Genomic DNA, 26,047 nt, shown 5'->3' on the forward strand with positions numbered 1-26,047 from the left:
TGTCAGAATTAATGATTATTCCTCAACAACGCTGGCAGCTGTTCAGAGATCCTTATCCAAAGTGTGTGCTATCTTGTTCTAGTCATAACTCCAACTAGCAATCAAACCAGGCTTTTCTTTCTTTCTTTTTGGTTCGGAGGTGGCAGTTCCCCTCCCTCGGGGACTTTCGTTTTTGTTTTATAGCAGGAGGTGAGTCCTGTATATAAAGGGAACAAACTTTGTGGTTCAATATTTAGTCCTCTTCCACACTGAGCTCAGAACCACCCACAGGAGTCATGGGCTGCCTTGTCAATCAAGCTTTAGAGAGAGCCACCCACAGTCACGGGGAACTTTCGAACCCTTCAGCATTGAGAGCCGAGCTCGCTGGCAAACAGTTCTGTGGGGGGAGGCAGGAGTGGGAGCTGGGCTGCATTATTCTCACTTCCGTGCGCTGGGCCCTTGCACACCTCCCCCTCTTGTACAATTAGCTAATGAGTAGGTAAGAGTCCACTCTGCCAAGCTCTACAATCCCTATGCATTTCTATAACAAGCAAAGCACTCAGCTAAACACCGCCCTCCCTCTCCCCCCCCTTGCCCTCCCCCTGTACAACAAATCATGACTATAAATGAGGGACGTCAAGCATGATAAAATCCGTCTGAGTTACTGTTCAGGGCGATGTAATTGTAGATTAATGCACTGCAAACTCCTAATAATTAGAGAGCTATGTGGCATTTTCTCACGCTATTCCAGAACTGGTCAAATCAGTGGCGTAGCGTGGGGGGTGCAGGGGGGGCTGGGCGCAACATCTGGGGGGGCGCTCGCACTCGAGTGCTAAAATACACGGGTTAGGGGCGCAAATTACTTGCCTTGCCCCGGGTGCTGACAACCCACACTACGCCACTGGGTCAAATGTTGCTCAGAAAAGCTTGCTCTCGGAATCATGGTGAAATGGACGGTGGGTTTTCTTTTTGTGATCTGTCTGCATATTCAGAATGCTTTCCTTTTTCAAACAAAGGTTTGCTAAGACTGCTTCATTCCCTGTTTATCGTTCGAAGCATTTTGAAATGTATCCATTTCATGTTGGCTTACTTCGGACAGTGGTTGAAGCCAATTTGGAAATGGCATCTGATTCTCAAATATTCAGATTTTGTCTTGGAGTTATTCATAATGGAGATGGAGTAAAGGAGCTCGTCTAGGCAGGTGAAATAAAAAAATTAAGGTTATATATATATATATATATATGAGATAAATGTTCATAACTGCATATATAAACCACATGTCTGAAACCCCACAGAAAAAGTCCTGAAACCATTTTGTCCCTCCCAAATTGACCTCAAATATTTCTCTGCAAGGTCAAAGGAAAATGGAAAAGCCTCCCCGTTGTCTTTTTGTTCACAAATCCTGTCTTAAGGGTATGTCTGTGTATGAATAGGGTAAGCCTGTGACCTGGCTCAGGAACTAAGTATTTGTCATTACAAAAGACTAGCCAGGCTACCCAGGGTATCCACTCAAGTGACCATTAACAGGTCTGCCAGACAGGAGATAAACAACACACTCAGATTTCTGTTGTAGACCGCCCTTTCTGTGATGTAGGTATGATGTATCTGGGGGGTGGTCTTGAGCTACACCCCTTCTGTGATGTATGTATGATGTTTCTGGGGGTGGTCTTGGGAAAGATGGAGGGCACAAGGAGAAGGGGATGACAGAGGACGAGATGCTTGGACAGTGTTCTCGAAGCAACAAGCATGAGTCTGACCAAACTGCGGGAGGCAGTGGAAGACAGGAGTGCCTGGCGTGCTCTGGTCCATGGGGTCACAAAGAGTTGGACACGACTAAATGACTAAACAACAACAAAGAGTAGTACTTGTTTGTGAGCTTCCAGAGGATACCTGTTTGAGTTGCCACTAGTCAAAGATGCTAAACCACATGGACCTTGAGTAGTCATATCTGTCCGTGTCTATGATGGAGGGAAATAAATTAGGCAATTTTTGGTTCATTAAGCTGGGAAGAACACAGTGAAGAAAACAATCTCCTAAACAGCTTAATTCCTGAGCTAGCTTACACCTGGTGGTGAAAAACACTCGGAATGTCTTTTTGAAAGCAAAAGAGCAAAACCCCTAGATATAACTGTAAGAAGAAAAAGCCTTTAGTGCACTGAGCGTTTGTGCTATCACAACTTTCCTGTTGTTGTTTGAGGGGGGAACTAATCACTGCTAGAAAGCTTATGTAACAGAAGCTCTCAAAAGCAACCCATTTGGCCAACTCCACCTTAGCAGCAGGGTTGGAGAAAATTGCAGAGAAAGAAACTGATTGCTCTGCTTCTACCCTTGAACTTAGCCCAAAAGGCCGGTGATTGTTCTGCTTCTGATGATGAATGTTGTATTGACTGGGGGAGAAAATGTACTAGCTCCAAACCTATGGAAATATAATAGGTGTAAGCTGGCCTCAGGGTCTCAATCTGACACAAAATCTAGTTTCTTTAGAATGTGCCTCATTTTCTTCCATGGATTGGAACAAATGGTCTTCAACCTGGGCTGCTAGTTGCTATACACACACACACACATGACAATGGAATGTGTAACTTAGACAAAAAGAATCCTGACTGTGAGCCATGGGGACTTGCGCTCGGCAAAAATAGACCCTGTTCCCATTTCCAAAGAGTTCTGCTGGCTTCCAGCTGCCATCCCCATTAGCAGGTGTCGTGAAACAATAACTCCGTGGTCACATTTCCTAAACGCCCTAGTTGGAAGCGGCGAAGCTTTACTCAGTAACAGATCTTGAACTCTCTGGAAGAGGGAAAGGGATGGACGTCTGTGGTCTACCAATCTTCCTGCTCCTCGGACCAGGTAAATCATTTCAACCAGCAGTATAATTTTGGTGTGGCTTCTGCCTCGTTGCAATGAGTGTGTGTGTGTGTGTGTGTGTGTGTTATAGATGGAGAGAGCATGTGTTTACAAAGATAAGATTCTTCCTATAGCTTTATGATGAGCTTTAGCTGAACACAGTTTTATATATATGTTGGAGATCTTTTTCCCAACCCCAAACGGTAACCAGAAAAGAATGAAATATGAGGGGTAAAACTAACAATAAGCTTCAGTGGGGGGAAAACAAAACAAAACAAAAAACACTAAATAATAAATAACAAAAAGAAGAATAAATATTATGTTTTTAAAATGTATGTGGGGACATGAAATAAATACGGTAAAGCTTAAAGTATAATATAATATGGTGAATGTTTTTCCTCTATTTGTATAGAAGTTTGATATGGAAGCAGAACTGATTGACAGCTCCATGTGTTGCCAAAAGGCTGTTAATGGGTCTTAAACGTACCCTCTGAAATGTTAGACCTTTCCGGTCTGCAGAAGAAATAGGAGATGGTTTGTTTTCTGAGATACAGACATCCGCATTCTTTAAGAGCAGCATTTGCAGTCATAAATAGGATCCTCCATGTCCCTTTTTAAATAGCACAAACAACTTATGAATGGTGAAACTCCTTGGGATTCTAGTTCATTCAAAAAAATCTGTAGACGTTCCACCAAAGGTCTTGTGGTAAACTGCAGCTTCTGCCTAATGCACACTTAACTGGGAGTAATCCTCACTAAATTTGATGGGATTTGTCATGGAGTAAACATGCATAAGATTGGGCTGTGTCTTTGTACGACATAGTACTATCTCCTTCTAATCATCGACTTTCCACAACATTTGTAAAGCAAACAAAAAAAAGCAAAACCATGGTTTAAGAAGTTGGATTTACTTCTTTAAGCCTTCTTAAACCAATTACCACAGACAGAGCCTTCTTCTGACCATTATTGCCCTTCTTTCCTCCCAGTGTATCCTCTTGCTCCTCCACACCACTGCAAATGGCCCCTTTAACTCCAGCCACACCACCTGTCCCCTCTTCAAGTCCTCCTCCTCTTCAACTTTCTCCTTCCAATATCACTAGCAGCCTAAAACTGTCACGCACACCTCCTTCCCTCTTATTTCTTCAAATGCCCCCTTTACCCCCAGCTTCACTTGCCCCTCCCCAATTCCTTCTCTTTCCCTCTGGCCTGCCACCAGAGGACTACACCTGTTGTATTAACCTGCCCTTGCTCACTTCTGCACCCCCCTCCCATTAGCACACTGTTTTCACAGAGCAACCTGCCTTTGGAACCTTGGAAAACAGACAATAAAAACAGAGCGACGACACCTTACAATTTTATCATATAGTCAGATAAGATGTGAATTGGGCATAGGTGGAGGAGGAAGCTTAAAAAGCACTGAACATCTATTTCTCCAGAGAGTGGCATCTCTACGTCCCCAGATAGAAAGCCTCAAAATTCAGCTCACCCCTCCTTCTGCAGTTTTCTCAGTCTCCCTACTTCAAAACTATCTCAGAATGCAGGTTTACTTTATGGCAAAAGGTATGTTCCCATTTAGCACACAACAGTACAGAAGTTTCCAGCTTTTTCCTAGCTATTCACAATGCATCTATTAGTCATTTAGCCAGCAATTTCGGTCACAAAAGAAGGTAAACCCAGGGACCACTAGGGGCGCATCAGAAGATGGCTGACAATAACATCTCTCTGACCCACACGAGGTAAATTGGAGACTGTGATGGGAGTAAATCGCCTCCCTACCCCCCCCCCCAGGATTATGGTGGGGGACTGCCCTTGCCTGCTGTGCCCTATACCACCCCCAAATTTGTGGGGATGGGGGCACTAGGCACAATGCCCTCCACTAATAGTAATTTTGCAACACCAAATTAACAAGTCTTGCTCTATATTGTCCTGCAGCTGTTCTGGTCCTGGGTTCTGATCATGAAACTCGTCTGGTTGCCGATTTATTCGAGCATTATAACAAAGTTATTCGTCCAGTAAGCAACCACCTTGAAAGTGTTAACGTTACCGTTGGACTACAGCTTATCCAGTTGATCAATGTGGTATAGTACAAATTTCAATTATTCCATTATTATTGTTAGTTGTAGTAGTAATAAGCAGCAGTTTTAATTATTTGAAGGGTGTAATGTTTAATTGATTAGTTGGTTATAAACAGTTTAACCAACTAAAATGGTGCACCCCTTTAACTAGGCAGCAGATTGTGTGTATGTATGTTTTTATGTAGGGTTGGATCTGGAGTAAATCAGTTGAACTTAGTCTTCAATGAGAATTAAGTTCAAGTAACTTTGATTTTGTCCAACAAAGTTGTCCCAAAGTTATCAAGTGGAAATGTGTGCAGGTCTAACTGACAGACAACTTGGCTAAGCATCGAAAGCTTTCCATGATGTCTACTCAACATTGTCCTCATCAAAATATAACCCCCCAACAAGCTACAAGAATTTGCTGAAATGGCGCAGTTAACAAATACCCTGAGAGGCAATTCAAAACAAAAATTTATGGAAAAGTGGGATAGTTATAAAACATATGTTCAAAAATACAGTAAAGGTTCACTATCTACGCTAGCATTTGTTTGACATTGGAGTGAGACCGAGTTGAGAAATAAGACTAAGAGCACATATTGACATAGGAATGTATTAGATAATATGTAAAGAAATATACAATAATAAGAGTACATTCATTTGTAAAAAACGAATATACAACGGAAAAGAAAGGAAGTCTAGTGTGTTGGTATGTATATGATTTTGGGGGGAAATTGTTTTTGTTTTTTCTCTTTGTTCTTTCTTTTTGTTCTAGGTATATAAAATTTGTATATAATTTTGTATACATGTTGGAAATTATATTATAGTGAGTCCTGTAATGTAATATGACAACATTTACTGATGTAATATAAGAATGTTAACAAATAAATAAAATGCAAATTAAAAAAAACAAAAACAAATTTAACATTCCTGTAGGGTATTTCTGCAGCATTGAGTCCACAATAAAGTGCCCTTATACAGTGCCATCAGTGTACGATGAAAGCACATTTAAAGCACATGGCTTCGCGGAAATAATTCTGGGAACTGTAGTTTTTCCGTCCCAGAGCTACAGTTCCAAGCACCCTTTACAAACAGCTCCCGGAATTCTTCAGGAACAGTTGCATGATTTAAGTGTACAACATGTATGCAGACTAAAACAAAGCAGGCATTTACAATCTAAATTTTGATAGTGGGAAGAAAGGAATAGGGTGGAAAAGTCAGGAATAAGTAGCAGGTAGCTATTTACCAGTAAGTCTTACTGTACATTTTGCCTGCTAAGATCTCTCCCCTTAATCTTAGTGTTTTGCTCTCTTAAGGATGAAGTGAATCAGATTGTAGCAACCAACGTGCGTCTAAAACAGGTAATTCTTTGTCACCCTTTTCATTAATCTACTGCACATTTAACAAGCTTGTCTGTTTGTTCACTATGCAATTGGACACCTCGTAAGACGTCTTAAGCCAGTCTTGCACAATGGGGACAGGTTTTCATCTATTTTGGGATGAAATTGGATGCCATTTTGTATCAAGATGGCAGACCTAACCTTTCATAACTGCACTGGTTTTAACTATAGAGGCCACCACTTTCACACCATGCATTTAAGGCACTATGATGCCCATTAACCAGTCATGGCTTCCCCCAAATAATTCCAGGAGCTGTAGTTCAGGAGTGCTGAGAGTGTTGTTAAGAGACACACACATTTCCCTCACAGAACTCACTGCAGTTCCCAGAGTTCCCTGTGAAGAAGGATTTATTGTTACAGCACTCTGGGAATTCTAGCTCGGGGGGTAGGCGTCTTTTAAAAACTCTCAGCACCCTTAACAAACAACAGCTCCCAGAATTCTTTGAGAGAAGACACGACTAGTTAAAGTGGTATTATAGCACCTTAAATGTATGGTGAATGTGGCCAGAGAATTGCTGATAACGGGTACATACAGATATTCGTTCTCAAAAAGGAAATGGCCATGTTAGTTTCAAGTAATTATTCCAGTTACCATGAAGACAGGGCAAAATAAGTTGCAGAATTTTTTCACCCCATAAAATAAGTGCTCTGTTTTAGGCTTACATTCCACACTAGAGGAAAGGGTTGTTGGGGTGTTTGTTTGTTTTTAAACTTTCTTAAATTCATTTTCTAGCAATGGAAAGATGTAAACCTGAAATGGAAGCCAGAAGATTATGGTGGTGTGAAACAAATTCGCGTCGCCTCAAGCGAACTCTGGCGTCCAGACTTGGTTTTGTACAACAAGTAAGTAAGGTTCTTTCATGTTAATTGTTCAGCAGTCACATAGCAAGGCTGCAAATGAGTCCAGGTGCTGTATGTGACTACATAATTGCGATGAGAGCATTTCCCCCCAGTAGCTCCAGCTAACTTTAGCCAAGTGGTCTAAACCACAGAGCCTAGGGCTTGCCAATCACTGCAACGGGCTGAGCTCCCATTGCTCGGTCCCTGCTCCTGCCAACCTAGCAGTTCAAAAGCATGTCAAAGTGCAGGTAGATAAATAGGTACTGCTCCAGCGGGAAGGTAAACGGTGTTTCTGTGTGCTGCTCTGGTTCGCCAGAAGCGGCTTAGTCATGCTGGCCACATGACCCGGAAGCTGTACGCCGGCTCCCTCGGCCAATAAAGCGAGATGAGTGCCGCAACCCCAGAGTCGGTCACGACTGGACATAATGGTCAGGGGTCCCTTTACCTTTAAGAACTGCTTTGTTTTGCATAATTCCTGATGCTACCCATGGCTGTCATGGGCACTTACGGGCTGGCAGATAAGGGTCTGCAAGAGGAACACTAGGGCAAAGCTAAGGAACCTGTGACTTTCCAGAGGTTTTCAGATTCAAGGCACCATCAGTCCCAGCCAGCATATTCAATGGTCAGGAAGTGCAGAAGCTGTCATCCAGGGACATTTGAGGGATGACTTAGGTTCCAATTGCATGTGAGGATGAAGAAATTTGGGTCAAAGAGGTAGAAGAATATTCAGGTTTACTCATCAGTGGCCACGATCATCTCCCTGAGATGAGACCCATCACTGTACAAATTAAGCTTAGTATGGGCACATCAGATGGGCACACCAAGGCCAAATGGTGGACAATTAGAGTTGAATAAATTTTTATCAGATGAATGGATTTATTGTTTTGACATGAGTGTCAATTTGACTTGCTTTGTTGTACTGAATATTCTGATAGTTTTGTTTTGCTGGTGGGGGTTGAGATGCTCTTGTGTTGGCTGTTGCAGCTTTGGGCTTCATTTGGGAAGAAAAAGTGAAATATAAACCCTATGTGCTATGAAAAAAAATTGCCAAAGAACTGGAAAGGGCAGACAGGAAGTTCCTGTCTCCGACTTCTGTTCCCCCCCCCTAACATGTCTTCAAGCAGATGCAAGACATTTGCTGTATTTCAGATCAAACAAGAAACACAATATGGAGTAGTAGTTTTGCATTTGGTTGGTGTGACCGGGTTAGCCCACGTTCAACACTGGAAACTGCATATTATATCTGTACAGTGGTACCTCGGGTTAAGTACTTAATTCATTCCGGAGGTCCATACTTAACCTGAAACTGTTCTTAACCTGAAGCACCACTTTAGCTAATGGGGCCTCCTGCTGCTGCCGCCGCACGATTTCTGTTCTCAACCTGAAGCAAAGTTTTTAACCTGAAGCACTATTTCTGTGTGAGCGGAGTATGTAACCTGAAGCGTATGTAACCTGAAGCATATGTAACCTGAGGTACCACTGTATAGAACTCCACTGTTAAATTAACCCTCAGCCTTCCCAAAGTTGTTGGTAGCTGCTGTGTCTCATTTGCTAGTGAAAATGAATAGGATTCACAGCACTGGTGTTCATCTCTTTCCTTTTACAGTGCAGATGGAGATTTTGCTATCGTCCAGGATACCAAAGTACTCTTAGACTATACAGGTCACATCACTTGGACTCCTCCAGCCATTTTCAAAAGCTACTGTGAAATTATAGTCACCCACTTTCCATTTGATGAGCAGAACTGTAGTATGAAGTTGGGAACATGGACATACGATGGCACAATGGTCGCCATCTTTCCGGTAGGTAACATCTGGGCATATGAGACAAGGACCAGGGTCCAAAGGCCCTTTGTGTTTTGGTATTGAGGAATGGGGCCCTTATGCTGGAAAAGAGTTCCTATGTGTTCCTACTTTGGAGGACAGTCTTGTGCTTGAAGGGCTTTTGAAGCTTCCCTCGGTGTCAAAAGTCATTTGTCTTCATTGGCAAAGCCGCTTAAATAATGCAGACAGAGCCCAGAGAGAAAATAATTCCTGATAACACTGAACAAAAGCAGCACATAATCTGAGGAGAAAAGGACAGGGAGTTTTTGTCTGCCTTGTATATGGCACAGAGACGCCGAACCAAGCGTACAGAGAGCACTCCCTCCGAACTCCACATGTGTTACCTCAGCAAACCGTCATGCCACTCTCCCTGGTTGCTAAGCAAACACCTCCACCCCATACCTCTCTTAGCTAGCTGACTTCAGTACTAACAGAATTAACCTTTCGGTGCCCCAAACCTGTGGCTTACCTGGCGGCAAGTCTCCGGTCAAGGGACAATCCACATGTCCAAATTCCCTCAGAGATCCCAGAGCATCCAAGCTGAGGCCCATCAACATGGGCAGTGGAGGAGACACAGCCCTCAGCTCTGCTTCCCTGTTGGACTTTGCAGGCTGATTGCAGCACCTGGGCCTGATGAGGCAGGTGACCCTCACCTGCTCCAAGGGAGGAATCACACCCCTCCTCCTAGAGCTAGCGAGCTCCACCTGGCCAGCTAGGGAGATGGGCTGTGGGCCTTTCTCTGCCTCAGCCTCCTGGAGCACCACTGCTCCCTAAGCCCCTCTGGCTCTGGTGATGGGTCCTGCTGCTCTGGTTCCTTCACCCTCATCTTCCTTCACCCTATGAGCCCTTCCTACGCCAACCTCTTCTTCCCAACCCCAACTTGCCCCGGTGTGTCCCAGTCCCAGCTACACCCTTCACTGCAATCCTGATCCTCCTATTCCTCCTCCCCGTTGTCCTGCCAGTTTGTGGCATTAGGTTGCAAACTGACTGTTCCCTGCTGTTGCACTTCCAGCCATTTTGTTGTATTGAGGGATAGGGCCTGCAATTCAAGAATCCTAAGGCCTTGTTAGACTCATGGAATGAGACGCACAGCTCTTTCGAAACCTCATTGGGTATCTGTGCCAAGCTGCTTTTATTCATCTTTGCTACTTGTGAAAAGTTCTAACCTTTTAAATATTTATTTACTTTCTTCTTCTTTTCTTTTTTGCTGGGGAGGGGTAGCACCCCCCTACACACACACCTTCATATATTTGCATGATATATTGTTTGGTGTGTGGAGTTTATTTAGGTAGGGAAATATTTTTTTGGAGCAAATAGATATATAAGCTGCATAGTTCTTTATTTTTCAAGTCTTCTTTTAAACACTGTGCATAAGGGGAAATTACATATCGTTATAGGTTTCTTATGTAGTTTCTGTCAGCAGGGCTGCCATGTGGGTTGCTCTGAGGAAATACCTGGCCGGCCCACAGATGTGGCAAAAGAGTGTGAATAGCCTGGAGATGTGTTTCCATGGGAACTAACTAACTCTCCATTTTTCTTAAGTTTTCTTAATGGGTAGGAAATAACTGAAAGAATTTGGGAAGGGCAGATGTTCCTCTTTCCCAGCTGCTATATACACCATGTGTTCAAAGTGCATGGCTTCCACAAAGAAGCTTGGGGGCTGTAGTTTGTTAAGGGTGCTGGGAGCTATAGCGCCATGAGGAGTACACTACGGCCCCCAAGATTCTGTGGGGAAGCAATGTGCTTAGATTGTATGACATGCCATTTTAGACCAAGGCACAAAGAGCAGAGTTTGGGCTCTGGAAACCTTTTAAGGGACTGTCTTTCTGGAGATTGGATGTGGAAGCAGTGACGGGGTGAGCTCCCGTTGCTCGGTCCCTGCTCCTGCCAACTCAGCAGTTCAAAAGCACGAAGTGCAAGTAGATAAATAGGTAACGCTCCAGCGGGAAGGTAAACGGCGTTTCCATGCGCTGCTCTGGTTCGCCAGAAGCGGCTTAGTCATGCTGGCCACATGACCCGGAAGCTGTACGCCGGCTCCCTCGGCCAATAAAGCGAGATGAGTGCTGCAACCTCAGAGTCGGCCACGACTGGACCTAATGGTCAGGGGTCCCTTTACCTTTACGTAGCCCCTTCATGAGGAATTCTGTGGGTGCTTGGACAGCCAGAGCCCCAGGGAGTTGGCACCTATAGCCAGTATATACACAAATAGGGATGCGGGTGGCGCTGTGGGTTAAACCACAGAGCCTAGGACTTGCCGATCAGAAGGTCGGTGGTTCGAATCCCCACGACAGGGTGAGCTCCCGTTGCTCGGTCCCTGCTCCTGCCAACCTAGCAGTTCGAAAGCATGTCAAAGTGCAAGTAGATAAATAGGTACCGCTCCGGCGGGAAGGTAAATGGTGTTTCCGTGCACTGCTCTGGTTTGCCAGAAGCGGCTTAGTCATGCTGGCCACATGACCCAGAAGCTGTACGTCAGCTCCCTCAGCCAGCAAAGCGAGATGAGCGCCGCAACCCCAGAGTCAGTCATGAGTGGACCTAATGGTCAGGGGTCCCTTTACCTTTATGCTCAGCCTATACATTTGCAAATAAATAACCATATTGCAAAAATGCTATAACCCTCGCAAATGAAACCAAACCTTGGTAAACCCTGGGTCCCTGTAACTTCTCGCCCCCTCAGAAAAACAGGCTAAGTGTTTATTTTATCCTGACAACAAAAGGAGATATTGGTTTTACAGTATTTAAATGGAACCGAATGTTTCCTGAATGTAAAGGAGCATCAGGCCTTAGATATTATGTTAATGGCATTCATTCTCCTCTCAGGAAAGTGACCGCCCAGATCTGAGTAACTTCATGCCCAGCGGGGAATGGGTCATGAAAGATTACCGAGGCTGGAAGCACTGGGTTACCTACGCCTGCTGCCCTACCACACCTTACCTGGACATCACCTATCACTTTGTGTTGCAGCGGTTGCCTCTGTACTTCATCGTCAATGTCATCATCCCTTGCCTCCTCTTCTCTTTCCTAACCGGATTAGTGTTTTACCTGCCTACAGATTCAGGTATGTGGGATACAGTGGTACCTTGGGTTACAGACGCGTCAGGTTACAGATGCGTCAGGTTACAGACTCTGATAACCCAGAAATAGTACCTCAGGTTAAGAACTTTGCTTCAGGATGAGAACAGAAATTGCGCGGCGGCAGCGGGAGGCCCCATTAGCTAAAGTGGTACCTCAGGTTAAGAACGGTTTCAGGTTAAGAATGGACCTCCAGAACGATGGAAGTTCTTAACCCGAGGTACCACTGTACTGTGACTCACAGCCAGGGGGAACAACCTGCCCTCTTCTGGCCTACCTTGATTATTCATCTGTTTTGATGGCAGCTTAGGAAATTACATGGTAGCTTGTCCCTTAATTTGGCTTCCCCGTTGGAGAAGTAGTTTTATCTGTTATCGGCCATTGCGAAAGCCTCTCTCTGCCTCTTATCACATCTGATTCACATCCTATATTTATATAGGAGGGCACACACAGGAAGGGGACAGTTGGAGGTGGAAAGTCCCTGCAAAAAAGGCAGGGTAGGAAGGATATCTCAGGGTGGGAGACTGGGAGAAAAATAATTTAATAATAATAATAATATAATAATAATAATCATTTTTTTATTTATACCCTGACCACCTGACTGGGTTTCCCCAGCCACTCTGGGTGGCTCCCAACAAAATATTAAAAACACGATAAAACAGTGGTACCTCTGGATACGAACGCCTCTGGTTGTGCATGCGTCTCCTTATGAGCTGTGTCAACCCGGAGGTACCGGTAGTTGCTCCCGGATGCGAACTTTGCCCCAGGATGCGAGTGGAAGCACAGCAGGAGGCGCGCTTTCGCTAATGGCACCTCATGTTAAGATCAGTTTCAGGATGAGAATGGACCTCCAGAACGAATTAAGTTCGTAACCAGAGGTACCACTGTAGTTGTTTATCTCCTTGACATCTGATGGGAGGGCGTTCCACAGGGCGGGTGCCACTACCGAGAAGGCCCTCTGCCTGGGTAAGTAAGCACCCAGATGAGAGCTGGGGGAATCTGCCTCACTGTGTGTGGGTAAACGATATGATATTCACAACATAAATGTGATAAAGGGTCTTTTTTCGTTATTCTTTCGCTATTCTTTTCTTTCTTTCTTTTTCCTATCCAGTTGTGTTTTTGTATTTTCTTATGAATGAGTTTGAGTATAAACAGATAAGGACATACGCAGGATTATTGTAATAACCTGCAGGCTGTGATGGGATGATGAGCTGCTTGTGCGTAAAATGCAAGTCCCTCAGAGTTTGATCAGGTTTTCAAACCTCTGCCTGTGACGGAGCCCCTCCGGCATGGCTGCGTCAATCGCTAGTAGAATCCGAAAGTGGTTGTTTTCGGAAACGTTTCCAACATAAGAGCTCTTTCACGGAAACACGTCTTCTGGACTCTCTGCGTGACAGTTTCCGGCGAGGAGTGGGTGTCCCTATAGGAGGTCCTGAAACCTCTCCACTGTTTTCGCTGGAAACGTCTCTGAGCCATCCCTCCGACTCACTTTCCCTGGAAGTTCCTGCTCGCCCCCTACTGGTTCCCTCTTCAGCTGCTACGTCTCTTTCAACCTCAGGGAGCCTTTGCACCTCCTGTCCTTCCGATGGCAGTTCCCTGACATCCACCTCCCCTCCAGGGCCCCCTTCACCCCCTCCCGTCTCCTCCCCTCCGGGCTGGGAGGAAGTAAAACCCCTGAAAGAACCTTCATCATCGTCCGAAGTTTCGAACACTTCCCTCCACCTGCTACTGTCCCTCGTCTCTCGATACTCCTCGTCATCGGAGCCTATTCCCTCTTCCAAATCCGACTCCGCGAATCCTTCCATTTCCTGTTCCTCGTCGGTGGTGCCAAAGTACTCCCTCCTAAACCTTTCTACCGGCTGTGGTTTCCTAGGGAATCTTCGGTGGAACGTTTCTGTTAAAACCTCGTCATTGACCTCCCCTGCAGTCACCCAGGTGTTTTCCGACTCCGGTTCCCCTTCCCACGCCACCAAATACTCTACCTGATTTCCCTTCCACCTGGAATCGAGAATTTCCGCTACATGGTTGCTGCGTTCCCTTTCTTCCAAGGCTGGTCCCCTGGCGTGCTCCCCTGCACGCCCCCCCCCCCCTGTATGGTGACAGTAACGACCTGTGGAACACTGGGTGCAATTTCATGTGGTTGGGTAACCGGAGTTTGAAAGCCACTGGGTTGACCTGCTGAATGACCTCGAAGGGTCCCAATCTTTTGGGCCTCAATTTCTTACAGCCCCCTTTGAACGGCAACCCTTGGGTTGACAGCCACACCTGATCGCCCACCCTTATGGTTTCACCTTCCCTCCTGTTCTTGTCTGCCTGCTTCTTATATTGTGCCTTGGCCCTTTCTAAGTTGAGCTGGAGCTGCTGATGGATCGCTTCCATCTCTTCTACAAAATGCTCGGCCGCTGGGACGCTCCATCTCTCCCCTCCCTCCCCTGGAAAAGCCCTGGGGTGACACCCGTAATTAGCCAAAAAGGGGCTCATCCCTGTGGACACATTCTCCGCATTATTGTAGGCAAATTCTGCCAGCGCCAACTTTTCGGCCCAATCGTTCTCTCTGTCATTGACATAACACCTCAGATATTGTTGGAGTATGCCATTTGCTCTTTCCGCCTGCCCGTTGGTTTCTGGGTGCCGGGCAGTCGAAAAATTGACTTCCACATGCAGCAAGCTCATGAGCTTCCTCCAGAACCTGGAAGTAAATTGTTTGCCGCGGTCTGAGATCACCCTCAAGGGGGCGCCGTGCAACCTAAAGATGTGTTCTACAAACAACTTCGCTGTTTCTTCCGCTGTGACTGCATGTGAGCATGCCACAAAGTGGCACATCTTAGTTAACAGGTCTACTACTACCATGATGGCTGTTTTCCCCTTGGATTTCGGCAGATCCGTCATAAAATCTATTGATACCGCTTCCCAAGGCCGTTCTGGTGTGGGTAATGGTTCTAATAACCCTGCCGGTGCCCTTCTTTCCCCTTTGGCTCGCTGACATTGGTCACACCCTCTTACATACTCCTTTACATCTTCCCTCACCTTGGGCCACCAAAATTCCCGGGTCACCAACCACATGGTCTTGTGTTGCCCAAAATGTCCCGCCGTGGGGCTATCGTGCAACTGCTTGAGTATTCTTCCCCTCAATTCACCTTCGGGTATATACAGTGCCCCTTTGTAATACAATGCCCCATTTCTTTCCTCAAAACCTCCGGGGCTCTCGCCCTCCCCCCTGAGACCTCTGAGCTTATCCTGGGCATATTCATCATTTTCCGTTTCCTGTACCAGTTCACGTTGCCCCACCATCACCGCCCCACACACCCAGCGGTCCTCAGGGATGACATGTCTCTCTTCGATTGCCCCCTCCCCCTCCAAATACTCTGGTTTGCGTGAGAGGGCATCCGCCCTGACGTTTTCTGGGCCTGGCACATAACAAATTTCAAAGTGGAATTTGGAAAATTCCTGGGCCCATCTGACTTGTCGTTGGTTGAGTACTCGAGCTGTTCTCCAATACTCTAAATTCTTGTGGTCGGTGCACACTTGCACCTTGTGTTGTGCCCCAATCAATAAATGTCTCCACCTCCGGAACGCTTCGTGGATGGCGAGTAGTTCCCTGTCATACACCGTGTAGTTCCTCTCAGATTTATTCAGCTTCCTCGAGAAGAAGGCACAAGGTCTCCACTCCAACGTACTCCTCCCGGGTTGAAGAAGTACTGCTCCGATAGCCCGGTCGGACGCATCGGTTTCCACTCTCATGGGTTTTCGTAAGTCCACATGCAGAAGTTGTTCTTCCGAGGCGAAAGCCCTTTTTAGTTCTTCAAATGCTCGCTCCGCCTCCGCCGTCCAAACAAATTTCTTCTTGCTGCTGAGGCAGTCGGTGATGGGCGCCGTCAAATGTGCAAAGTTCTTGATGAACTTCCTATAAAAGTTCCCAAACCCCAGGAATCTTTGCACATCCTTCTTGGTCTTCGGTGTCTTCCATTCCAGTACCGCTTGGACCTTGCCTGGGTCCATGGCCAATCCCTTGTCTGACAAGCGGTACCCCAGGAATTCCACCTCCTTGGTATGAAACTGGCACTTCTCCAGTTTCACCCACAGCTGGTTGGCTTGCAGCTTGCCCAACACTTCTCGAACGTCCTTCACGTGCTGCTCCTCATCCTCCGAATACACCAACACGTCGTCTAAAAAGGCCACACAATTCTTGTAGAGCAAAGGTCCCAGGACGTGGTTCATAAAAGCTTGAAAGCACGCCGAGCCTGCTTGTAGACCGAAGGGCATAACGAGGTATTCAAAGGCCCCCAAAGGGGTGAACATGGTGGTCTTCCATTCATCCCCCTTCCTTATGCGTATCAGATTGTACGCCCCCCGCAGGTCCAGCTTTGTAAAAATTTTCCCCTTCCTCACCCGGGTCAAAAGGTCATCAATTCGGGGCATCGGAAAAGCCAGGGGTTCCGACACGGCATTGAGGGCCCTAAAGTCCACAACCAATCTCGGCTTATCGGTGTTTTTTTTGTCCACAAAAAACACTGGGCTGCCCCCCACCGCTCGTGACTCTCTGATGAAACCTCGCTTCAGGTTCTTGTCAATGAACTCCCTCAACTCCTGCATCTCCCTGTCAGACATGGCGTACAGCTTCCCCACTGGGAGTTGAGCCCCAGGGAGTAGGTTGATTTGACAGTCAAAGGGTCTATGCGGCGGCAGCTTGTCTGCTTCCCTTTCGCTGAATACGTTGCTCAGATCTGCGTATTGTGGGGGCACTTTCCCTTTATCCATTACTTCCATCCCGGCTAGGGTGACGCCAGCTCCTCCCGGAACCTTCCCCTGCTTGCAGTGTTCTAGGCAATACGCTGACCCAAATGAGACCACCCTCTGATGCCAGCCCACTAGCGGGTCATGTAGCGCCAGCCAGCTCATCCCCAAAATGATGGGCGCTCCTCCCAAGGTGGCCACATTAAATGCTATTGGTTCAGTGTGCCTTGCCACCCTCATTATCATTGGGACAGTCTGTTGGCTAACTTCCCCTCCCAACAGCTCTCTGCCGTCAATCGTGGTCACCTGCAAGGGGTTACTTAAAGGGATGGTCTGTATCTGGTGCTCAGCTGCAAACTCCTTACTCATAAAATTACAGGAGCTGCCTGAATCCAAAAGCGCCTTGACCTGTAGTGGGTGTCCATTTTGCAGCTCTAGTGACACTTCTATCACTAAAGCAGGTCTGGGTGGTTCTGGCGTGGGCACTTTCACTGCTCTTTGGCCTGGCTGCTGTGCCCCAACGGTGGCAGCCAGGCGTTGGCTTTTACTTGCTCCTTGCTTTCTTCCTCCCTCTCCCCAACAGCTCCTGCCATCCCTTGCCATTCCTTTCTTTGTGGGCAGACTCTGGCAAAGTGCCCTGGCTGTTGGCAGAGATAACATTTCTTGGCGCTCTTTCCCTCCTTCTTCCGCCCTTCACTGGGATTTGAAACTGCGCGCGCCCGCGCTGTTCCAACTTCCATCGGCTCAGCCGGCGGGAAAGGTGGCTCTGGAATGTCTGGAATGCGCAGTTCCCTCCAACGTTCTCCTTTCCCTTCCCGCCTTTCCAAAGCCCTCGCTTCCTGGCGCGCTCCTATGGCCAGCGCTGATTTGGTCAGCTGATCCATAGACTCGGCCCTTGGCCCCCGGGACAATTCATCTTTAACGGCCGAAGAAAGCCCCTCTTCGAAAAGCATCTGGATGGGTTCCGCCGATAGGTCCCACCCCAATTTGTGAATCAACATAGTAAACTCAGTCCAGTACTCACGGACAGATCGACTCCCCTGTTTGCAAGCCATTAACTGCCTTCGCACCACTCCCTGCTCAATGTCGCTGGAAAACATCAGGTCCATGGCACGAAAAAACTTCCTCGTGTCCTTTAGGATCTCATTATTCACTGCCATCAGGGGTCGAACCCAATCCTTCGCCCCCCCTTCGAGATGGCCAATTACAAAAGCCACTCGCGATTCCTCGTCGGGGAAGTCATCATACTGCAGGTTGAGAGCGTATTGCATCTCAGTTCTAAAGGCATGATAGTTTCTGGGATCCCCCCCGAATTTCTGCACCAATCCTGGCACCTTTCTGGCGATCGAGGTGGTTTTCTCCTTTCCCTTTTCTGCATCCTGAGCCCTCCTCTCCTCAAGCCTCGCCGTTTGCATGGCAAGCTGGATCTCCAACGCCCTGTACCTTTCTTCCAGGCTTGGACCTCCTCCAGCTGCTCCTGCTCCTCCGGTTCCGGCTGGGTCGCTCATGATGCCGCTGCTTGCACAAGCTGGCTTTCAGGGACTTTCGGATTGCTGTGATGGGATGATGAGCTGCTTGTGCGTAAAATGCAAGTCCCTCAGAGTTTGATCAGGTTTTCAAACCTCTGCCTGTGACGGAGCCCCTCCGGCATGGCTGCGTCAATCGCTAGTAGAATCCGAAAGTGGTTGTTTTCGGAAACGTTTCCAACATAAGAGCTCTTTCACGGAAACACGTCTTCTGGACTCTCTGCGTGACAGTTTCCGGCGAGGAGTGGGTGTCCCTATAGGAGGTCCTGAAACCTCTCCACTGTTTTCGCTGGAAACGTCTCTGAGCCATCCCTCCGACTCACTTTCCCTGGAAGTTCCTGCTCGCCCCCTACTGGTTCCCTCTTCAGCTGCTACGTCTCTTTCAACCTCAGGGAGCCTTTGCACCTCCTGTCCTTCCGATGGCAGTTCCCTGACACAGGCTTTTAAAAAAACGTATATTTAAAGTAGATGGATAAATGAGCAAATTAAGTTACATTTGGATATGCTGAAAATATTTAAAAAATAAATTTAAGGAACTGCAGAAAGAGGGGGGAAGGAGTCAAGTTTTGAAAAGTTAACATGATTATAAAATTACTGAAATGTATAAATTGAAAATTATAAATAAAATAATACTAAAAAATGAGTTTGAGTGTTTAATATGTTTAAGAATTTTTTAAAAAAAATTATTTTAAAAAATCACGTTCTTTGTTTACTCTTTGTCACAGGGGAGAAGATGACTCTGAGCATTTCTGTCCTGCTCTCTTTGACGGTGTTTCTTCTGGTCATTGTGGAGCTGATTCCTTCCACTTCTAGTGCGGTGCCCTTGATTGGCAAATACATGCTGTTCACCATGGTCTTCGTCATAGCTTCCATCATCATCACTGTCATTGTGATCAATACCCACCACCGATCTCCAAGTACTCACACTATGCCGCAGTGGGTGAGGAAGGTGAGATGAGCTATAGTTGGGTTGCCATATTTCAAAAAGTGAAAATCTGAACATGGGCTGCCATGTCTATGGGTTTCTTCCGGACATTTCAGTGATTTTCGCCCGGACGCTGCTTAAGGGGACTGAATACTGGCTATGTCCTGAAAATTCCGGACGTTTAGCAACCCTAAGCTATAGTCAGAAACTTGTCCCCTGGAACAGTTGCAAAGATCAGAACAGAACACAGGGTTAAGAGAAAAGGCTGGGCTGGGCTTGCTGCCACGGACCTGATGGCATTTATTATAGCAAAAATGGGGAGAACCTGAGACCCTCCAGTCTCCAACTCCCATCAGCCCCTAGCCAGCATGGCCCCTGGGGTCATGGATGATGGGAGTTGTACTCCAACAACATCTGAAGGGCCACCCCTGCTTTATAGGATAAAGATTGACAAAGTGTTGGTAAAAGGTAAAGGGACCCCTGACCATTAGGTCCAGTCGTGGCCGACTCTGGGGTTGCAGCGCTCATCTCACTTTCTTGGCCGAGGGAGCCGGCGTACAGCTTCCGGGTCATGTGGCCAGCATGACTAAGCCGCTTCTGGCGAACCAAAGCAGCGCACGGAAATGCTGTTTACCTTCCTGCCAGAGTGGTACCTATTTATCTACTTGCACTTTGACATGCTTTCGAACTGCTAGTTTGGCAGGAGCAGGGACCGAGCAACGGGAGCTCACCCTGTCGCGGGGATTCATACCGCCGACCTTCTGATCGGCAAGTCCTAGGCTCTGTGGTTTAACCCACAGCGCCACCCACGTCCCCAACAAAGTGTTGGATCTGGGTTCAAATCCTAATTCGCCCATGGCCCTGTCTTATGTCTCCAAGGTACCAGTTTAATTTCAGTTTTCAATATGAGGAGGATAGGGTGCAAAATGGATCAGATAGATATTCTAAACTTGTCTTTATAATTGAAAAACAGCTGCTAAACTCAACTAAGGAGCAAAGGGTAGGCGAAAGAGAGAAGAGATCCTCTCTCACTCTTTTAATGGAAAGAGCCACCAAATGACCTCTTTAAGGTTGATATGACAGGTGATCTATAAGTAGCTTACTGGGTGCCAATTAAATTATGTATGCTTTACAGAAAGAACAGAGAGAGAGAATTCTCTTTCTCTCCCATAATACTAGTACTGGGTGCGTTCCATTAAAGTAGGGAGCAGACTGGGACAAAAAAAGCCACTAATTTAGAGCATGACAACATTGCCTATTTATGCATTATAACTTAAAGATTTTGGGGAAGGTTTTCCAAAAGGAGGAAAAGAAACAGGCAAGCTGACAGAAACACTGATATTTCTTTATGGACTGCAATACTTAACCAGTTGTTCCCCCACATTTCAGACTTTGTTTTCTTCTGGTATTCACTAGTGCAGATAGGTAAATTTAGCCTTGTTGTTGTTTAGTCGTTTACTCATGTCCGACTCTTCGTGACCCCATGGACCAGAGCACGCCAGGCACTCCTGTCTTCCACTGTCTCCCGCAGTTTGGCCAAATTCATGTTAGTAGCATTGAGAACACTGTCCAACCATCTCGTCCTCTGTCGTCCCCTTCTTCTTGTACCCTCCATCTTTCTCAACATCAGGGTCTTTTCCAGGGACTCTTCTCTTCTCATGAGGTGGCCAAAGTATTGGAGCCTCAGCTTCAGGATCTGTCCTTCCAGTGAGCACTCAGGGCTGATTTCCTTCAGAATGGAGAGGTTTGATCTTCTTGCAGTCCATGGGACTCTCATGAGTCTCTTCTAGCACCATAATTCAAAAGCATCAATTCTTCAGTGATCAGCCTTCTTTATGGTCCAGCTCTCACTTCCATACATCACTACAGGGAAAACCATAGCTTTAACTATATGGACCTTTGTCAGCAAGGTGATGTCTCTGCTTTTTAAGATACTGTCTAGGTTTGTCATTGCTTTTCTCCCAATAAGCAGGCGTCTTTTAGAAGCTATGAGCTATGGTGTGCAGGGCCACCCAAGACAGACAGGTCATAGTGGAGAGTTTTGATTAAATGTGATCCACCTGGAGCAGGAACCGGCAAGCTGCTACAGTATCCCTGCCAAGAAAACTCCATGGACAGAAATTTAGCTTAGTCTGGACTTAATGGCCTTACAGGGTCTTTAGAGGGGGAATGTGTATTATTTGACATACTTAAAAATGTAGTAAGCCTGGCTAGGGGCCTCCTTGTTTTTATAGAGTTGGAAGGGACCCTGAGGACTATCTATTCCAACCCCCTGTGATACAGGAATATTCAGCTGTCCATTACAGGGTTCAAACCTGCAACCTTCTTGTTATCAGCACCATGTTCTAACCAACTACGCTATACCTCTGTTGTGCTGAATAGGTGACTTCTGCCCCATAGTCCTGCCCTGGTAGCATCACTGCTCACAAATGAATGAAGGGGAGGTGGTCACACTAGTGTGAGTCGAAGGCAATCTGGTTGTGCATAGTTTCTACTGACTCCCGCATCCAGCAACAGCCTGTGCTTTTTTTGGAGGCCTTAGCAGAGCTGGGGGAAGTAGTGAAGAAGGAAAGCCCTTTTGGGGCCAGTCGAGGCCCACCCAATACAGATAAGATAATAATAAAAACAACATCTGGATCCTAAACTGATCAAGTCAGCAGAGTTCCAGTTTCACATGCTGATTTGATAACGGTGCATTACTTGGGGTTAGTATCCATCTGTATGTGGTTTCACTTAAATGAGTCTTAAAGATCTGTTCACCTGAAAAACTCAGACAGCTTCCTGGGGCCTCAGGCATCACAAACAGAAGAAAGCCCAAACCTCAGAAAGGAAACGTTTTTATTCTGAGGCCAAGATGGAGAACATATTTGCCCCTTGTTTTCATTCTGATTTTTTTATTATTATTTTAAAAAAAAGACACTGACTGTAAAACAAATATTAACTTCTTTCAGATTTTTATTGAGACGATTCCGAACGTCATGTTCTTCTCAACCATGAAACGGCCTTCCAGAAACAAGCAGGAGAAAAGGATTTTTACTGAAAACATTGATATTTCTGAAATCTCTGGGAAGCAAAGTCCGGCTGCTGTCAATTTCCAGTCGTCGCTCACCAAAAACCCAGATGTGAAAAGTGCTATTGAGGGCATCAAATACATTGCTGAAACAATGAAGTCAGACCAGGAATCCAACAATGTAAGGACCTTTTCCTTCTGTTTTAGGAGATGGGAATCTTTGGCCTGCTAGACGTTATAAGACTTCAACTCCCATCAGCCCCTGCCAGCTTGGCCAATGATCAGGGATGATGGGAGTTGTAGTCCAACAACATCTGGCCGGCCACAGCTTCCCCATTTCTGCTGTAATGTCTCTAACGCACCTGTTAAAGAATGATAACTAAGAGTTATCAATAGCATGTGAGGTTTTTTTCTAAAACCTAAGTGCTTTCTAAGTGCAGAGGGGAAGAAAGAGGATGTGGACAAGCAAGAGTGGTTTCAAGATTAAAGATGAAATCCTAAATCAGTGCATGCTTCCTGCAACTTTGGGTTTGTGAGGGCATCCTTTTAAAATAGTCCAGATTTACCATTTAATCTGTTTTAAATGAGTGAACCTGTGCTATTGAAATCTAGACTGTATTCAGGCAAGCAACGGTTTGAGGCTGAGGTGGAGAGAGCTGGCCGGGGTGGCTGGGAGGTGGAGTTCAACAACATCTGGCAATTCCACAGTTTTCCTAGCCCTGGTTTAAGGGATACCATTATTAATCTCCTGGCTATTGTTGTGAGGCAAGCACTGATCTGTGGCAAGGTGAGGCCTGGCGCAAGTCAAGGCTCAGGCCTGCTATAGGGGAGTCTCTGAAGAAACCTTGTCCTTCTGCTTCAGAGTCCTTGGGCTCAGAATCGCCTCCATGATGACACACACCTGCTTCTGATACGGAACCAAAATACTGTTCTTTGATGGCGGACACCTTTCTCGCATATCTGGCTCCCTAACAGGAAGTTTATTAATCTGTTGTTCGAAAAGGAAGACGGAATCAATCCTGTGGCATGAAAGCGGATGCCACCACAAGCCAGTTTGTCTCAAACTAAGCTGCCACGAGTCTCTTTTGTTGTTTCCTCTCCTTTTCCACTCAGCCTCAATTTGGACAAACACTGCTTTATGGTATTTGGCTCCCTCTTGTGACCCAAGGCCTAACAAAATGACTCATCGAAATAATTCACGGTACATCAAGCTCCGGCCAGGGGGCAGCATATACTCTGTAATGTGCACTAAAATGGCACCAAATTACACACATATTTTTTGATAGTCAAACTCCTCTGTTTCAGGTCATTCTCACAATGATGCAAGGACATGTTTTTGACTAGAATGCATTACATACTGAAGTTTGTTCCTGCAATGGAGAACATACAGAATAACATATTTTTTCCTCAAAGACAGAGAAGCATAAATGCTCAAAAGTGCCAACTCCCTAGTGCAAATGTAGTGGTTGGGAGTTACTCGTGCGTAATCCTGCTCCGTTTGAGCATCAGATTGCCTGGTTAAACCCTCCGGACTGCGCAGCCCATCTCAGCGTGGCTGCTCTTAGTCACTCGTAGAATCTGTCTGTGGGTGTTTCTTAAAGCGTTGCCAACATAAGAGTTGTTTGACGCCCAATCGTCCGCCTCTCACTGCGCGGGAGTCTCCTGCGCAGGGTGGGCGTGCGCAGTGGGGTGCTTGGGCTCTCCTCGCTAACTTCCAATGAAGAGTCCTGGAGCCCCTGCACCTCCCTGTCCCGTTGCTCTCCCTGATCCCTGGTGTTACACTCATTCTCTTCCCCTTCTTCCCAGCGGAGTCTCCCCCTAGCGCTGGGACCTTCTCCTGCAGAATCAGAGACCCTCTCCTTCTCCCGTGCCTCTGATGGCAGTTCCCTGACAGCAAACAATGACTAGGCCCAAGATCATTCTAACTGCCTCTTGTCTTTTTTTTTATTTTCCCCATCCTCAGGCTGCCGAAGAATGGAAGTTTGTTGCCATGGTAGTGGATCACCTTCTGCTTGGCATCTTCATGTTAGTTTGCATCATCGGAACACTGGCTGTCTTTGCCGGTCGCCTCATCGAATTACAGCAGCAAGGCTGAAAAGCGAAAACCAAGTGGGATAGCTTGATTTAGATCTGAATATGTGCTCACTTAAGAAAGTTCATGGAAGGAAAGTCTTCCATCTCCCTCTCCTCCATCCCCTCAGCAAAGCAAACCTTTCAAAGAAGCTTGAAGGTTGGGAGCTGCAGCCAGTAAGCTTTCCTTCCAGAAACTTCTTTAACTTTGCTTATCTTAAGATCCAAGCCTATATCTTTAATGTGTTGTTAATCTGTCTCTGCCTAAACGGGGCTAAATGGAGGGATAACCTCTTTCGAACTGGCAATTTCAGGCTCCAGAAAGTGTGATTCTGTTAAAAGTTTTTAATTGACTGGCGTCTTTAATGTCAACCGGCATGACTTTTGTCGCACCTAGCCAACTTGCTAAAGCACTGGGTCAGAACCTCTTATTGTTCAAATCACCAGGTCAATGAGCCTAGGACACCGGTCTGTTCTGGGTATTTAAGAAAAACGGCTTTGGTGCTGTACACCAATGGTTCATCTCATTGCCTATTGGTCGTCCCTAATCACTGGCAATCTAGGATGCAAAAACTGAACACCATCCCGAGCCATGTCTTCAACCCATTGGCAGTCATGTCTTCATCAAGTCATCAACCCACAATTTTCTCACTTCCCATTCCTTACTGCTTTTTTGAAAAAATAGATATGTTCCAAATGACTCCGTCAGAGAACCTTGGCTGAGCACATCTGTGATCTGAATCTCCCACACACTGCTGAAAGTGGCCCGTGCAGAAGAAAAGAAAATAGTCACTGACTGACATCTACCAAGCTGTTTTCTACTCTCTTTCCTCAGCTGTGGTTCTTGCTTGCAAGCCTATCAAAACCATGTTTACTCAGAAATATTCAGAAGCCCCTTCTGAGCACTTAAAGGTAAAGGTAAAGGTACCCCTGCCCATACAGGCCAGTTGTGTCCGACTCTAGGGTTGTGCGCCCATCTCACTTAAGAGGCCGGGGGCCAGTGCTGTCCGGAGACACTTCCGGGTCACGTGGCTAGCGTGACGAAGCTGCTCTGGCGAGCCAGCACCAGCTCAGCACACGGAAACGCCGTTTACCTTCCCGCTATAAAGCGGTACCTATTTATCTACTTGTACTTAGGGGTGCTTTTGAACTGCTAGGTGGGCAGGAGCTGGGACCGTAAGACGGGAGCTCACCCCGCTGCGGGGATTCGAACCGCCGACCATACGATCGGCAAGTCCTAGGCACTGAGGTTTTACCCACAGCGCCACCCGCGTCCCAGCACTTACTTTTTATTAAATGTGCTTCTGTGATATACTTCATTTTCTTTTCTTTCTTTCTTTTTTAAGAACCACCACCCCAATCTCAGTTCTGCTTTGGGATTTATTTTTTCAGTTGCCAGCAATACTCACAATTCGCTTGATCCTCTTAGCATTATTCTCACAGTCAGGGATAAAGCTGGCAAGCAAAGGAGTACTTAGATGTCTCCTGTACACATGCTCGGATATGAGATAAGCAGGCCAATTGACTGCAGTTCTAAATGTAGCAATTTCACATGCATGCCCTAAGCCAAACGGGAAAAACTGTGATATCCTGTGCAATCCTACGTGGGTCTATTCAGAAGTATGCACCATTGAATTCTATGGGACTTGCCCATCTGACTGTTGGTTGTTCTCACTAGAATTTTGGAGAATGTGTGCTGAGAGCATGCAAGCACCCAGTTTAGGGCACTGTATAAAATAAGAATTTAAATGTTTCAGATTTTAATTTTTACCC

General features: G+C 46.3%; 1 protein-coding gene across 1 annotated transcript; it reads left to right on the forward strand.

The window, feature by feature from the left end:
* Positions 1-2,598: 2,598 nt before the first annotated feature.
* CHRNA1 (cholinergic receptor nicotinic alpha 1 subunit) lies at positions 2,599-25,588 on the forward strand. Its single transcript, XM_083469308.1, has 9 exons — positions 2,599-2,826; positions 4,756-4,901; positions 6,194-6,238; positions 7,011-7,120; positions 8,724-8,919; positions 11,758-11,995; positions 18,995-19,218; positions 22,146-22,385; positions 24,168-25,588. Exons 1-9 carry the CDS (start codon positions 2,784-2,786, stop codon positions 24,297-24,299), a joined length of 1,374 nt encoding a protein of 457 aa, XP_083325434.1. The 5' UTR covers positions 2,599-2,783; the 3' UTR covers positions 24,300-25,588.
* The last annotated feature ends 459 nt before the right edge of the window (positions 25,589-26,047 follow it).

This window comes from Podarcis liolepis (assembly GCF_965112155.1).
Source record: "Podarcis liolepis genome assembly, chromosome: 1".
NCBI classification, from domain to species: domain Eukaryota; kingdom Metazoa; phylum Chordata; class Lepidosauria; order Squamata; family Lacertidae; genus Podarcis; species Podarcis liolepis.